This window comes from Crocodylus siamensis, chromosome 3 (genome assembly GCF_052110815.1).
Source record: "Crocodylus siamensis isolate JL-2025a chromosome 3, ASM5211081v1, whole genome shotgun sequence".
Taxonomy (NCBI): domain Eukaryota; kingdom Metazoa; phylum Chordata; order Crocodylia; family Crocodylidae; genus Crocodylus; species Crocodylus siamensis.
This window is the reverse complement of record NC_143397.1, coordinates 22,417,218-22,432,229: the sequence shown is the minus strand read 5'-3', so window position 1 is coordinate 22,432,229 and position 15,012 is coordinate 22,417,218. Positions and strand designations below refer to the sequence as shown.

At 43.3% G+C, this 15,012-nt stretch overlaps 1 protein-coding gene across 1 annotated transcript in view; it reads left to right on the top strand.

The window, feature by feature from the left end:
• ADAMTS12 (ADAM metallopeptidase with thrombospondin type 1 motif 12) overlaps positions 1-15,012 on the top strand; it is a 362,955-nt gene that overhangs the window by 260,497 nt on the left and 87,446 nt on the right. The window contains exon 14 of the mRNA XM_090037912.1: positions 10,173-10,293. Coding sequence (XP_089894038.1) covers positions 10,173-10,293 — 121 coding nt within the window. The remainder of the gene's footprint in view (positions 1-10,172; positions 10,294-15,012) is intronic.

Here is a 15,012-nt window from a genome sequence, read left to right as displayed (position 1 = left end):
TGGGAATCATTAGGGTGAAATAGGATTACAGTACTATTACACTGGTGAACTGCACTGCACTGATGTATGGCAGGGGAAAATAAAATAGTATTTTGTGTTTTTGTTTTGGGGCTTTTTTTCATGGTTGTCCTTTATCAGGTTTCACTTCAATTGATATGTAGCTTTTTAATGTTACTACTTCAGTTACACACTCCCACTGCCAGCCCAACAGGACATCTGGTCAACCTAACCAACTGGATTAAAGGAGAAATAGATATGTCAGGAGATATGTCTTTCCATTCAGAACAGCACCAGAAGAAAGACAACAGGAATTCCTTGCTCGAGCAGTGGTGACAGACCAAAGTGAAAGGGCAAACTTCAAAAACACAATGTGGCACTCTTGAAATGTTGAAATTCACATTGCTTGTCTGACTGCATCTTTCAGTGAGCAGGAGGATTTTTCATTGCCCTGTCCTGCTTCCAGCCTCATAGGAACAATTCTTCTTGTGGAAGCAGCAGTAGGAGGAATAAGGAAAATACTCTAGGTTCCTTTCCTTTCAGTCATGAGCAGCAGGAAATAAATTGATCCTTCTTCCCATAGAAAGGCATTCAGGCAGTATGTGTCTGTGCTTTAGATGCCTTGCCATATAGTGAAGCAAATAATAATTTAAAAAAAAGAAATATCAAATACGTGGATCGAAATAGCCTTTGATGCACCTGGTAGGGATCAAGAATGTTGTCACGAAGCCTTTCTGTCTCCATCTGCACTACTGGGCCGGCTGAGAGCTGGTTTTCCCAGCTATTTTAGGGGCTTGTTACAAATTAATTTTAGTAGGTTCCTGGAGCTCTTAACCCTTGGATTGTCTACACATCAATACCTGAAACTAGTTTTAAGCACAGTTAAGATGTTTTAAAGTTACAGCAGCCCAGGGCAGTTTTATCTCTGATCTCAGGGTTACTTAGTTTGTGTTCCATTAATGTGTGGTCCCAGAGATGAACCAAGGTCCTCCAGCATCCCAGGATGTAGTGTCCTTCTCCACCCTCCTGTTCTGCGTGGACACACTTTCCACCCCCTGAACTCTACTGCCCAAGGGGCAGATCTGCACCAAACCAACTCCCCAGGGGTGTGACCTTCCCACCCCAAGTCACAGCTGTGCAGGTTGGGGACAGTCACAGAAAACTTTTAGCCTTAAGGGTTGACTGCTCCAAACTGGAGCTAGCACTTACACCAATCAACACTTGAGCAGCTCAAAGTGCAACATGTAAAAAGGGCCTTAGAACTGCTTCAGCTGTTTGTAATGGCTTCTAGAGGCTGCTGTGCCAGGTAAGGGATTGTACATTCTGCCCACGTTTTCTCATTCTTGCCTATCCTTGGGGCACTTATTCTGGGTAACAAGGAGTAAAGGTTGGGGAAGAATCCTCAACGCCCTCATTCCATGGCCAGAACAGTGCAAAGGATTGTAAATGATGACCAGGATCTGAGCCCAGTTGCTAGTATAGATTTAAAATAATGTGAGGTTTACCACTAAGCTTTTCTTCAATAGTTTATATCATTCTATACATTTTTCTATTCGGTAAGATTCCAGGCATGAAAGTAAAAGCAACTACAGAAAATTTGGCTTTTATATGTTTGGGAGAGAAAACCTGAGGGCAACAACTTTTCATCTTTTTAGGCCAGATGAACCATTTAGGAAAAAAACCTGATTGATGGCAGAAGTTAGAGAACATGCTCACTGGATACTCGCTGAGTACAGAAAAAACCTGAGCAGGGAACGAGCAAGAAGCTCTAGCCTGGGTCTGGTTTTATTTAACAGTGGATAAGAGTGTGCACATGGGCATTCAGTACAGTGTGGCTGACATGCCCGTTTACTCATAATAACTTTGTCACACGATTTGCCCTAATTTAATGATAGTCTAATATACTGTGCTCTCTCCGAATGAAATCTGTCCTATTTGGGCTTGCATTTGCATTTATTCTGCAGAATGTGACATGCAGAAACCATGAAAATAGAAAATACACGCTGTCAGCTGAGCGCACACAGCTTGTAACAGTTGTTTGTGAACTTATAAGTTGGCAGCACATTAGCCAGTGTAAGGGAGGTTGTACCTTCAGCAGAGCAATTTTATAAGCCATCATCAAAATCTCAGCCTGGCAGACAGGGACTGGGCACTGGGAGGTTCTGCTTAGTTTGACTGAAAAGAATGATTGTTTTAAACATCTGTCTGGGACTACATTTCCAGTGTCTTGTAGGACTAGTAAGTACAGCTTCTGAGAAATTTTTGACAAACCATTTTTTCTGTCAGGAAAAGTACCTATTTTTCACAAGTGACATGTTTTGTAGAAAGAGGTCAGTGGTAACGGATGTTTGTTTCAAAAAAGCCTACCAAAATCTACAGGCAAGCCATCATGGTACTGCCACATCTGCTGTGTGGAGAACACTTGTGATGCTCACTTGACCAACCTAAAATCTGCCTTTATACAACAAGGACAATCAAGTAGAGAAATATTTGAAAGACCTATCCAGATACCCAGCAGTAACCAGCTACAGTACAAAAAGAAAATGCCCAGCTACAGCACACCCCTGGTGGTCACCACCACCCTGTGCTGTAACCAATTAGAAGAATCACCAGATAACTACAGCCTACTCAACAAAGATCAGATCTCAAGAGAAATATTCTCATCCTCTTCACTCCTGGCTTTCAAACAGCCCCTAACCTTACCAATTCATCATCATCAGAAAAATCCCCACTGCCTAACTGACATCAAGTGGAGTGAGCATTGAGAGGGTCCAGAGGAGGGCCATTCGCATGACTGGGGGGCAGCAGGGCAGGCCCTATGAGGAGAAGCTAGAGGGCCTGAATTTATTCAGCCTCCACAAGAGAAGGCTGAGGGGAGATCTGGTAGCCATCTACAAATTCACCAGGGGGGATCAGCAGGGAATAGGAGATGCCCTGTTCCCTTGGGCACCACACTGGGTAACTAGGAATAAAAACCACAAGTTGACAGAGAGCAGGTTCAGGCTAGACATCAGGAGGCATTACTTTACAGTTAGGGTGGATAGGACCTGGAACCAACTTCCAAGGGAAGTGCTGCTCACTCCTACCTTGGGGGTCTTTAAGAGGAGGCTGGATAGACACATGACTGAGGTCTTATGACCCCAACATCCTTTCCTGCCCAAGGCAGGGGGTCAGACTTGATGATCTGTTGGGTCCCTTCCAACTCTACCAACTATGATACTCTGATACATTGGAACTCAGCCCTGCCTTGGCAAGAAATACTTAACCGGTCAGCAGATTTCCACTGCAGGCACATCTACCTGAGCCGCCCACTGTGCAATTATTACTGCACAGTTATTTAGTACTTGTATAACCAAGTACTAAATGACTGCGCAGTAACTGGTGTTACTGTGCAGTAGCATCCTGGCATGATTGCCTAGTGATGCTTACTGTGCAGTAGCTCGTTACTACTGCTCAGTAGCATTGTGTCACAGTTCATGCTCAGTGATGCTGCTGTGCAGTAGTAATGAGATACTGAGCAGTAAGCATCATGTGTAGACACAGCCTGCCTCTACTATCAACACCCACCATCAAAGAAGTCAGAATCCACTGTTCCTACACCTGCCTTTCCCAAAATGTGATATATCTGATTCAGTGCAACAAGTACCCTTATGGCAACTAAGTGGGTGAAACTAAACAGCAACTATGCACCAGAAGGAACTCTCATAGGAAAAACAGAAAGGACAGAGATACATTTCTCACAGAACAACCACTCCTTCTCTGACCTCACTATCCTTGTGCAGAAGGGAAACCTACCTGACACCTTTAAAAGATGAACTTGGGAACAAAACTTTATAAGCTGGCTGGACACTAAGAACCAAGGGCTAAACATTGGTATTTCTTTTATGACATGTTGTATGTTTGCTGATCTTCTAGTCCAGGGGTTGGACTAGAAGATCTGCAAGGTCCCTTCCAACCCTATATCTATGAATCTACCCCTGGGACTCTCTCTATCTCCCACTACTGTTCTTTACTATGTTGTGCCTGCCTCAGACCTGATGAAGAATGTCTTGTATCTGGGAGCTTGTCTAACTCTATTCCAGCTACACAGTTGGTCCAATAAAAGGTATCACCATAAGAAATTCTGGTTTGTTGCAAAAAAATTCAAAAAGAAGCATTTTCACTTTTAAAAATATTTAAAAAGCAGTCTGGAAATGGAACGTTTCAGTTTTCCATTGTGAAATAACTTTAATTTTTAAAAAAATTACAATCGAATATAATTTTTTTTTAAAATTGTTTTGGGGTGTTAAAAAAATTCTGTATTCATCACAAAATTAAAATCAGATTCCACCACATCATTCAGAATAAACCTCTTATCTTTAATTTAGCTCATTGTGTACAGGTACTTATTTGAGGTGCTTATAATGAAACAGGTATGATCATGGGACCAGCCCATTCTTGGAGAAAATCGAAGTCTTACCATGTGGCTGTCTGTGCAGATGCTTAAGGGGTGCTAAATATGAGGTATTTGATGCTCTTAGGGTGCAGACAGAAGTGCAGCTCGCAGCTGTAACTCAAAACGCTTTGCAGCAAGTGTTCTGAGTTACAAGGATCCCCCAGACCAAACAGAAGTTCACTGTTGGTTCCAGTGGAGAAGGAATCTAGCTGCTAGCTGCCAGCCTCCTGCCAGTTTCCCCTAGCAAGGCCCCTCCTCCATGCCAGCCTGTGCTATTTTCAGAATGGGAGGGGGAAAGGGAGCAGAGGGAGCTTGTTCTAGGGGTTCCTTACCTGGCGCTGGAGGGTGGGGTGAGTGAATTGGAACCCCCCCACACCTCCAATACACCCCATCCTCCAGTGGGGTCTGAAAAACCCCCAGACCAAACTCCCTCCACTTCCCTTCCCCCTCTCATTCTGAAAACAACTTGAAGGTTGGCAGGTAGACAGATGCAAGTTACAAAAGATGCTCTGTTTTGAAATGTTTTAATCTGAATTAGACTTTCACCTGATTAGCCATTTTTAAGCAGTCTGCAGTTATGCCCTTGTGTTTGGTCATGGCTATAGACTGCATTCTGTAGCCAGATCAGGCAAAAACTGTCACTTCTGTCTGCGCCCTTAATACCTGTTTGCTTCCAATTGTAGTAGCAAGTGCTCAACTTCTGGCAAGATCAGAGCCATAATGGGTTTATCAGTGTGGGAGGCAAGAAGCATAGACACTTCATTAGTTCTCTATTTGACAGAAGACCTATAATGCAGGAAGGCAAAAGTGAAATCATGAATCACCCTCTGTGTCTGCTAATCTCACTATAATATATCTCTTTATTACCATAAAATAACAGTAAAGAATTATTTTTCCTAACATTCTCCAAAGAAAAGAAAAGATAGCAGGCATTACTGCAGCAGTTCTTGACACAAACCTTGTTTGGTATAGCAGATGCCTGCTGAGTGTTGACATTAAATGACCAGCAGGCATCTTTAATATCCGCTGTGCAAAATATCAAAGATGTGGTTTAACACAGTTATATACTCCAAGACCTTTCACTGGTATGTGGCATAACCCTCCTTCTGCAGTTACTACAACAGCCAGTTAAATAGTTGATGTATAAAGAAAAAGTTCTTCTGTCCTTCAAAAGGTTAGAAGAAAATTTGAGAGGTAATCCTGCTCTGGCTAATCTACTTTGATGGACATCTTTTTCTATCAGGAACCCATGGTATGGTTGTGAGCGTGGAATTAAACTAAAAATAAGATAAAAACAAAATGGAAGGGTTTTAACATCCCTTCTGGTAAGAAGGTGCTGGAGGAATTCATAAGTACCAAGTTGAAAGCATATTTTTACATGAGTATGGCAGTGACAGAAAATTGTAAATAACAATCTGTATTATAACAATCCCTTTTAATCGCTGTGTAACATGGCCAAAGGCCTCCAGCTATCTAACTAGAAATCATTTAAAAGCACTAAAGGATCATCAAAGGATGCTGGAAGCTGGCTTATATCCTGTCATGTCAGCCCAACATACTTAATGACAAAGAGATTTCATAGCCCCCTGCTGATAAATGCCACCTTGCTGAGAAGTGACAGTGGCACAGAGAGACTATAAACTGTGAGACCTTGGAGACTTAGTCCCAGAGAGTAGGGAGGAGGAGCCGCAAACACCAGTGCCAAAAAGTATTATTTCTGCTGTCGAGGCGTCTTCTGAGTACTAGTGAGGCATGTGGTGTGAGGCAACCATGTACAGCTTATTCAAACTCTTTTCCAAGCATAGTCATCCCAGTGAGCAAAAAGCTACCATGATTCTGAACAAAGCCTACCCAGGAATGCTATTCTCCTCTGTTTAGAGCTGGCAGCATTATGGCTTTAGGGAGTTGTTTTCTTTTCCCAAAAAAGTATATCACAGTGGGACTGAACCTGTTCAGAAATTCAGGTTGTGTTTTGGTGACTTCAATAAAAAGCATTTAAAAGAGAAGAATTTTAACTGGGAGAAGTGAAATATTTTAAAAGTTTAGCTAAAATTTTCTTAAGTAGTTAAAAACTTAAAAACAATCAAAAATATGTTGAATGTTGTAGTTTGCCTGTTTTGTTTGTTTTGTTTTTTTAAATTCTAGTTATTTATTTTCTTTCTTTATGTATTTATAGTTGATTTTAATTCCAGAATTTTTTTCCAAGCTGAAAAATCCACCATTCATGCAGCCTCCCTCTGTCCCTATCACATGAAGGCATGCTAAGAGCAGGAGACCCCATGTGCTCATATGCATAGGGGTCAGTATAACATAGGCTGTATTCCTGAAGTGTTGAAAAATATAGAATTAGAATAACAGACAATAACAACATCTTCAATGCCTTATTTGGCAATACAGTGTTAGAATTTCATCACCATAAAATAATGTATCATTTTTCACAGAAAGCACTTAAATTGTCAAAGCATAAAACTCTGGGGCATGTAATTACAACGCTACTATAGATACTCAGGTATTACAGTGATGAGCACTTGGTAGGTGGATCAGATGGAAATGAGAGCTATTTGGTCTACAACTTCTTGTCAGTGTGGACTGGCTCAGGCACTCATAGGGGAACTGAGCAAAGCCAGCCTGTAGGGCAGCAGGCACTTGAACCCATCTACAGAGTGCATATCAACAATATAGACTAAAGTATGCTAGAGGAATGCTATAGCTAGTTCCTAATGAAATCCAGAGCTAAGGATACACTTAAAAGAATAGCAAACACATTACAATATGAAAGTGTTCAAGTAGGACACCCAAAATACCATTAGTGCTCCCCTTGGTTAATGTACCTGTTTCAAAATATCTTCCATTTTCCTGTTGTTTTCAATAGGCCTAGACCCTCAGTTAAGATGCTCTCTTATAAATGAGAGAGGTGACAGCAAGAATAGTCTTCCTTCCATGAAAAATTATATTTTTATTTTGAAACATTTCTGTCCTAAGTCAGGACAGAAGGACAGTAATTCCTTTTTTTGATATGGGAATAACTATAAACGTTCCATTTCAGAAGACTAAAAATAAATTTGGGATTTTTAAACTGTACTAAACACCATTATTGTGTTGCAACAGGGCTGTCCAACTTCAAAGTGGCTGGGGACCACAGGTGGGCCGCATGCTGCACCTGCCCCTGCCCAGCCTATCATGACACCCCGGGCTCTGCTGGCATGCCATGTGAGTCCCCTACACCATGAGATTCCTTCATCCCTTCCCACCCTCATGGATGTGCCACATAACCACTCCCCTCATAGCATGAGGATGTGCTGCAATGTGCTGTGCACCCCCTTCCCCATGCTGTGCAGATGCACTGCAGTGTACCATACAGCACACCCCTGTGCCTTGCAGATGTGCTGCAAAACACTGTTGCCCTCCACCCCTGTGGCAGGTGACTCTTGCTGCACCACACTGACATGGATGTCTCGCAAGGTCCCTGAGCCCTCTGGCCATGGGCTCTCTCAGCCCTGTGGGCCAAGCTGCCACCCCCAGGGATGAGAGCAGGCAGCAGAAGCTAAAGGAGGGAGGGAGAGCCTAGGCACTGCAGCAGAAGACCAAAGCAGAGAGTTGCACCTGATCCAGAGTCCAGGGTTGCACATCAATGTCTTGGGAGCCACATGCAATCCACAGGTCACCAGCTAGACAGCCTTGTGTGTGCTATTTATTGATAAAGATTTGTGGTGATGACAGCTGAAATTCAGATATCACCAAATCACTTGTTTGTGTCATATAACTTAATTGTTATTGGACTCTTAGGAGCAACTCAAGTCTTACAAAGTCAAGCTGACATGCTCTACTGTTTGAAAAGTAATTGCCTATTAAAATGAAAGTGTAAAGCTCAATGTCATATAACATTCTAGCTTTTATTTGAGGCCATATTTTCTCTCCATTTCTCAGATTTTAAATTCATGTGTGTTTTTACATGTGCTTCAGGAGTATAGGGGTGGAACACTTTAATTACAATAGCTCTAAGAGCTGCTTTAATTAAAGTACCTAGAGCATCTTATTTATCAGCATCCCCACACTTCAAAGGGGCGGTGGAGGTGCTTTAAAGCTTGTTGAATGAGCTTTAATTAAAGCACTCCTCATAGATTCATAGATGCTAGGGTCGGAAGGGACCTCAATAGATCATCGAGTCCGACCTCGTGCATAAGCAGGAAAGAGTGCTGGGCCTACATTACCCCACCTAGATACACATCCAGCCTTCGCTTGAAGACCCCCAGGGTAGGGGAGAGCACCACCTCCCTTGGGAGCCCGTTCCAGACCTTGGCCACTCGAACTGTGAAGAAGTTCCTCCTAATAGCCAATCTAAATCTGCTCTCTTCTAGCATTCTAGCATCCTCCTGCCATTCTGAAGCACAGGGACACTGATACACAAGACATAGAAGCTGCTGGAGCATAGAGTCTCCCTAATTTAGAGCTTTTTGTCAGTGAAGGAGAGAGAAGCATCAGAAACAACTCGCAGCATATGGAACCTATGTACCACTACACTACTCCCAAAATAATTGATGGCAAACCAAGCTGTGCTAATTTATACCACTGGCAAATGTTCCTAAGGCACCAAACAGAACTGAGTGATTTCTGGGGATTGTTTCAGAACCCGCTGTCCCCAATTCCTCAGCTGAGGGACTGGCATCACAGAACTAGTTCTTCATGGAACTAATTCATTCACCAAAATATGCATTTGGGGTCAAATTATTATTTGTCCTGGGCAAAGAAAAAATGGGGAGGAAAAATCATTGATTTCAGCCTTTTCAAAATTAGTTATTTTTCCTTTTTTGCATTGAAAGTTATGTAAATATATATTTATGTGTAATTTTTGTAAAGAAAGGGGGAAAAATACATTAAATGAAAAATGTTTCTTCAGCGTGGTAGAAGTGTTTCATCTAATGGATTTTTATTTGATATTTAAATAATAAAGAAAACCACATTTTTTATTTTTGTTATAGTCTTTTTAAAAAAAATCCATTTCATTCTGTGGGCCAGGCACCAAGCTGCAATATTATTTAATTGTCCAACTTTACCTTCAATGTGCTCCCCTGGGCTGGGGAGGTGTCCAAGTTGGATGAACTTGGTATAAAGCTTTTGGTGGCTTAAATTTACCATGCTTGCACAAACTCAGCTGATTCCAGTTCCCAGCATGCACTAAGTACTTTGAGTACCAACAGCATTACAAATTCAAAACATTTATCATTAAAAGTGTTTGTTTCAAGTTTTCCAAAATAAATGTTCAGCTCAGTGAAAGATTTGCCAAAGTAAATACAGTGGATAAAATATTAGAGCTTCTTTAAGGTGATACTGGCAGGGCTATTTTATTAGTTCTACTGGTACGTAATTTTCTTGGGCAGCCCAGGACACATACATGCCGTACAAAAGTAGAAATAATCCTGGATGTGCTGGACAGTTTCTGCCAAGTGAGAGATGTGTGCCTATTATAATAATTACTTCTAGTTACAGTCATCTGTTCCTGGAATGCACTTCATGAATAATACTTAGCCCCTTTTTACACTAAGCATTATTTTTATATTTAGACTACATATGTCAGCTTCTCTATTAAGGTTCTGTATGCATGTAGTATTCTATTAAATTCTTTTCCAGTTCTTTTCCTTTTTATAGAACAGCTGATTAAAAGCTGGGATCAGTGTTGTGTTGGGTCTGCAGTAACACAGTATGGATGCATCATTTATCCTGAAAATTTCTTTCCTTTTAGACTGTTGGCTGTGATTATGAGATAAATTCTAATGCAACTGAAGATCAATGTGGAGTTTGCCTGGGAGATGGCTCTGCTTGTCAGACGGTGACGGTGATGTTCAATCAAAGTGAAGGAGTAGGTAAAGAGGTCTTTTTCCCTCTCCTCTGCAAATAAAAACGCTACAAGAGTTTACTCATTGTAATGTGGTGATCAGTCAGAATGGCAAATTACCAGTGATATACTACTGATGTGAAGACTTTGCATCACCTTTTTTAGAGTTATAAGGAATTCCTAGTGCAGGGGTGTATGGACTCCAGGTAAACCAATGCAAGGTGGCAGGGGCCAGGGGCATGGCCTGTTGCAGAATCTGGGGCCCTTAGATCCCCATGGACATGTGGCAAGGAAGATGCATCTGTCTTGACTACCACAGCCCCAGCTCCTCAGCTGCTGGATTTGCCACTGCCACTGGTGTGTCCATGCCTCATGCCCCGTATTGCAAGTAAAATCTTATTAATCTACTTAGAAATTTCCCCAAATGAGCCCCTTGGTAATTACCAAGCTTCATTTCTGGATGGCAAAAAACTAAAGCCCATCAGCAACATGCAAGTCAAGAAGAACTGTGGCTGGGAACCCTTGCACAGGCATTATCTCAGTTGTATAATTGTCACTACAGGATGCCCTCAGGTTCAAAGGTAGTTTCCTGCCACCTTCCGCCTTTACCCATGAGTCCTGAACTGAGAAATGATTTGCTCTCAAGGGGATTTATAGGTGTGCTCGGGGGGAGTGGGGAGGGCAGGGGCGTGCTTTAATTACCACAGGTCCGAGACCCACACTAATTAAAGGCACCTAGAGCATCTTGTGTATCAGTGCCCCCATACTGAAAAATGGGGGCAGGGTGCTTTGAACAAGTTTCAGTTTAAAGTGCCCCACCACCATTTTTCAGCATGGGGATGCTGACACATGTGACACTGACGTCTGCTGCAATGCACTGTAATTAAAGCTCATTGCAGCATCCTCCATGCATGTGTATATGAGCCCAAAAATTCAACATGATGCCCCCAGGCAGCCTGTCTCATTTGAATACAGAGGAAACAAGAGCTAGGTTAGGGTGGAGGGAAAGAAAAAAAATTTAGAAAGAGTTTGCTGCAAATGAGCTCAAAGGAAGGAGAAATGGGGTGTGTTGGGAAGAGAGAATCACACTGAAGTGATGGAAGGCTGTGACTTGGAGCCAGAAGGAGGGGAAGCTGAGAACATAGAAGGGAGGCTGGGGTTGGTTTTGCAAAGAGACTGGGAATAGCAATTGGGAAGGAGCTGCAAAATGAAGTGGAACATGGGGCTGGGAATCATTTGATTGAGTAGAAGATAAAAGAAAACAAACCATCTAGAAAAAATTGAGACTGGGGACCAATGAAACTGGGAGGCGAGTGACAGATGGTAATGTGGGGGGCAGGATAGGGAATAGAAGAGCGGAAAGAGATCAGTCAAGAAATTGGTGTTATGAAGGAGGCTGAAGACTGGGTAGACAAAAAAATGGGATAAGGAGATGGAGAGAGATTAACACTGTATAAGTTATGGTGGAAAACTGCATATAGTAGCTAGTCTGGTGGCAGGAAGAGACAAACAATTGAAAGAAGCTGTCAGAAGGGCAGGAAGATTGGGTTTGCATAACAGGTGCAGAATAAGGCATTACACCTAGCTGGCAAAAAAAAAGACTGGGGCTGGAACGAGAAGTATGAAGTACTCCTAGGTGAGGAGAATGAAACCCTAATGAGGAGGGAAAGGAAAAAAGTGTGATAGGCACAGTTGGGAGGAAATGGGACAGGAAGGGTGAACTTGGGAGGATGAAATAGGAGAGTCTGTTCCCATAAAAAACACTGCTCTCCAGGGCCATGAATGGAGTCCTGGGTCCCTCAGTCTCACCAGGCCTCAATGAGAGCAAGTACCTCTGAAACCCACTTGTAAAGTATCTCCCATTCCTCTCTGGTTTGGACCATTTCTCATCATGATGTTGGACTCCATAATTGAGAAGGGAATGCCACTTTGTCTGTAAGGATTTGGGCCTTCATATCCCGCTTGCAGATATCTTTGAAGAGCAGTTTTGGGTGCCCTACTCTTCTCTCCCCACCTGCAGTTTGCCCATACAGGATGTCCTTTGGGATGTGCGTATCTTCCATCCTGCAGAGGTGGCCAAGCCAGCATAAGCACCACTGTTTAAGTAGTGCAGTGATGGTTGGCACATTGGCTTTGGTGATGACTTCTGTGTTGGTCATTCTGTCTTGCCACTTGAAGTCAAAGATGCACCATAAACAGCATAAGTGGAAGCTGTTCAGCTTCTTTTCTTGATATGCATATGTTGACCATATCTCACTGCTTACTTAAGGACACTGAAGACACAGGCCACATACACAAGCAATTTAGTTCTGATTGTGAGTTTTGCATTGTGCCAAATTCATTTGGAGAGCTTACTGAAAGTGGTAGCTACCTTTCCAATGTGCACATTTAACACTTCATCCAGTGATAGGTTGTCGCTCACTGTGGATCTAAGGTAGCAGAACTCCCTTGAGAGGTCTGTTGTCAAGGCTGATAGATGGTGATTGGTGGACACCCTGTCTTAGGACCAGTCTTCTTGATACTGATGGCCAGGGGAAACATCCTGCAAGCATGGGAGAGACAATTCTTGAGTCAATGCCTTCTTCATGGGCAGGGCATCATCAACAAAAAGGTGCTCCCTAATAAGTATATGCCACATTTTTGCCTTGGCCTTCAGATGTGATCGATTGTAGAGTATGCCATTTGATCTTGTGTGAAAATATATGCCTTCCTTCAAGCTGTCAAAAGCAATAGTGCAGCAGCATAGAAAAGAAGATCCCAAAGAGTGGGCGTTCCAGAACACAACCCTGCTTAATTCCATTCTTCATCTCAAACCTGTCAGAGGTTGATCCATCAAACTGAACTGTGGCCGGCATGTTCATCATACCAAGTAATGTTAGGGGGCATCCAATTTTTACCAGGACCTTGAACAAACCTGCTCTGCTGACAGTGTTGAAGGCTTCTGTTAGGTCAACAAATGCTACGTACCGTGGCTTATTTTGTTCTCTGCATTTTTCTTGCTGTTGGTGTAAGGGGAATATCATATCCACTGTTGATCTTTCCACTTTGAATCCACACTGTGATTCCAGGTAGATACAGTCAGCAAATTGCTGCCAGCATTTTGAGATGACTGGCAAAAGCCTTGCCTGTGATGCTGAGGAGAGAGATGCCCCTAGAGTTGTTGCAGTCACCCTTGTTCCCCCTTGTTCTTGTAGAGAGTGATGATGTTAGCCTCACGCATGTCCTAGAGGACTTGACCTTCCTTCCAGTAGCACACTAGGAGTTGATAAAGATATAGTAGCAGGCTAGCTTTCCCGCACTTGAGAACCTTAGCTGGGATGCCATCCTCCCCTGGTGCTTTTCTGTTTGCTAGAAAGTCTGTGGCCTTGCTAAGTTCTTCAGTAGGGCTGTGCGAAGCTTTGGTTACCGATTTGATTCAGTGGAGATTTGGCCCGATTCAGTGGCTGAATCTCCAAATCTGAATCAAATCAGGAGGCCCTTTAATCTCTCCGAATCGATTTGGAGAGATTCAGAAAGATTCGGTGATTCAGACATAAACACAGCTTTAAATGTGTTTTCTACATGCCACAAGGTACCAGGCAGCTAGCTCATGAATGCTGTGACACTGGGGCAGGTGGAGCATCCCTCAGCAACACGGAGGGCTCCTCAGCACACTTGGCAGCAGACCCCGAAGTGGACCAGAAGCACATCCGGTCCACTTCTGGGTCTGCTGGGGAGTGCGCCGTGGGGCCCCCCAGCACCCCTCCAGCTCATCAACTGGTGTTTTCTGGGTCGGGGGGGGCAGCTGGGGATCTCCATGGACAATCCCTGAGCTGGGAGGGGCTCTGGGGCCCCCCTGGTTCGCTCCCCGGTAGACCGGGGACATTACTTCTGGTCCACTTCCAGATTCACCACTGAGCATGTTGGGGGGGGCCCTTGTGCTCTTGTGGGATGCTCCATCTGCCCCAGCATCGCAGCATTCACAATCCATGCCTGGTACCTCAAGGTATGTAGAAAAACATTTCAAGGTGTGTCTATGGCCAAACTGCTGATTCTCCAAATCAGCATCAAATCTTCAGATTTGGATTTGCCTGAATTGAATCAGGGTCAGTGCTCTGAATCAATGAATTGAATCACTGTCCCTGATTTGGGCCGAATCCAAATCCAAATCAAATATGGCTGTTTCACACACCCCTATTCTTCAGCTGTAGGCTTTTTGTCTAGCGGTGCCAGTACGCTTAGATTTGGAAGTTGATTCGGTACCTCTTCTGAAATGTCTGTTTCATGGGAGTTAAGGTCTAAGTAATCTTCGACGCAGCATGACATCTGCTTGTTCTTTCAGTGGTTTTGACTTTGCCACCTTGAGACTTGAGGGGGGTGACTTTGATGACTGTTGGGCTAAGAGCTTTCTTCAGGCCTTCATACATAACTTGCAGGTTTCTGATGTCTGAGGCAAACTGTATCTCTTGGCATAGGTCCGTCCAGTACTGGTTTGCACAGCATCTGGCTGTTGTCTGTACCATTGCCCTGGCATGCTTCAGCTTAGCCTTGGAACTTTGTTGGATTCTGGCTGTGTTTCAGGTAGGCTGTGTTCTTGGCTTCGAGAAGTGGCAGCATCCACTTCGCAAAGTGTGCCTCAAACCAGTCTTTATTTGACAATTTCTTTTTCTCAGCTACTTCTGTGGCTGTTTCCTGGATGATTGCACTTACTCCACTTCTTTCAGCCTGTGCAGTTGTTGCCTTCATAGACATAGCTAATTCAAAGGTC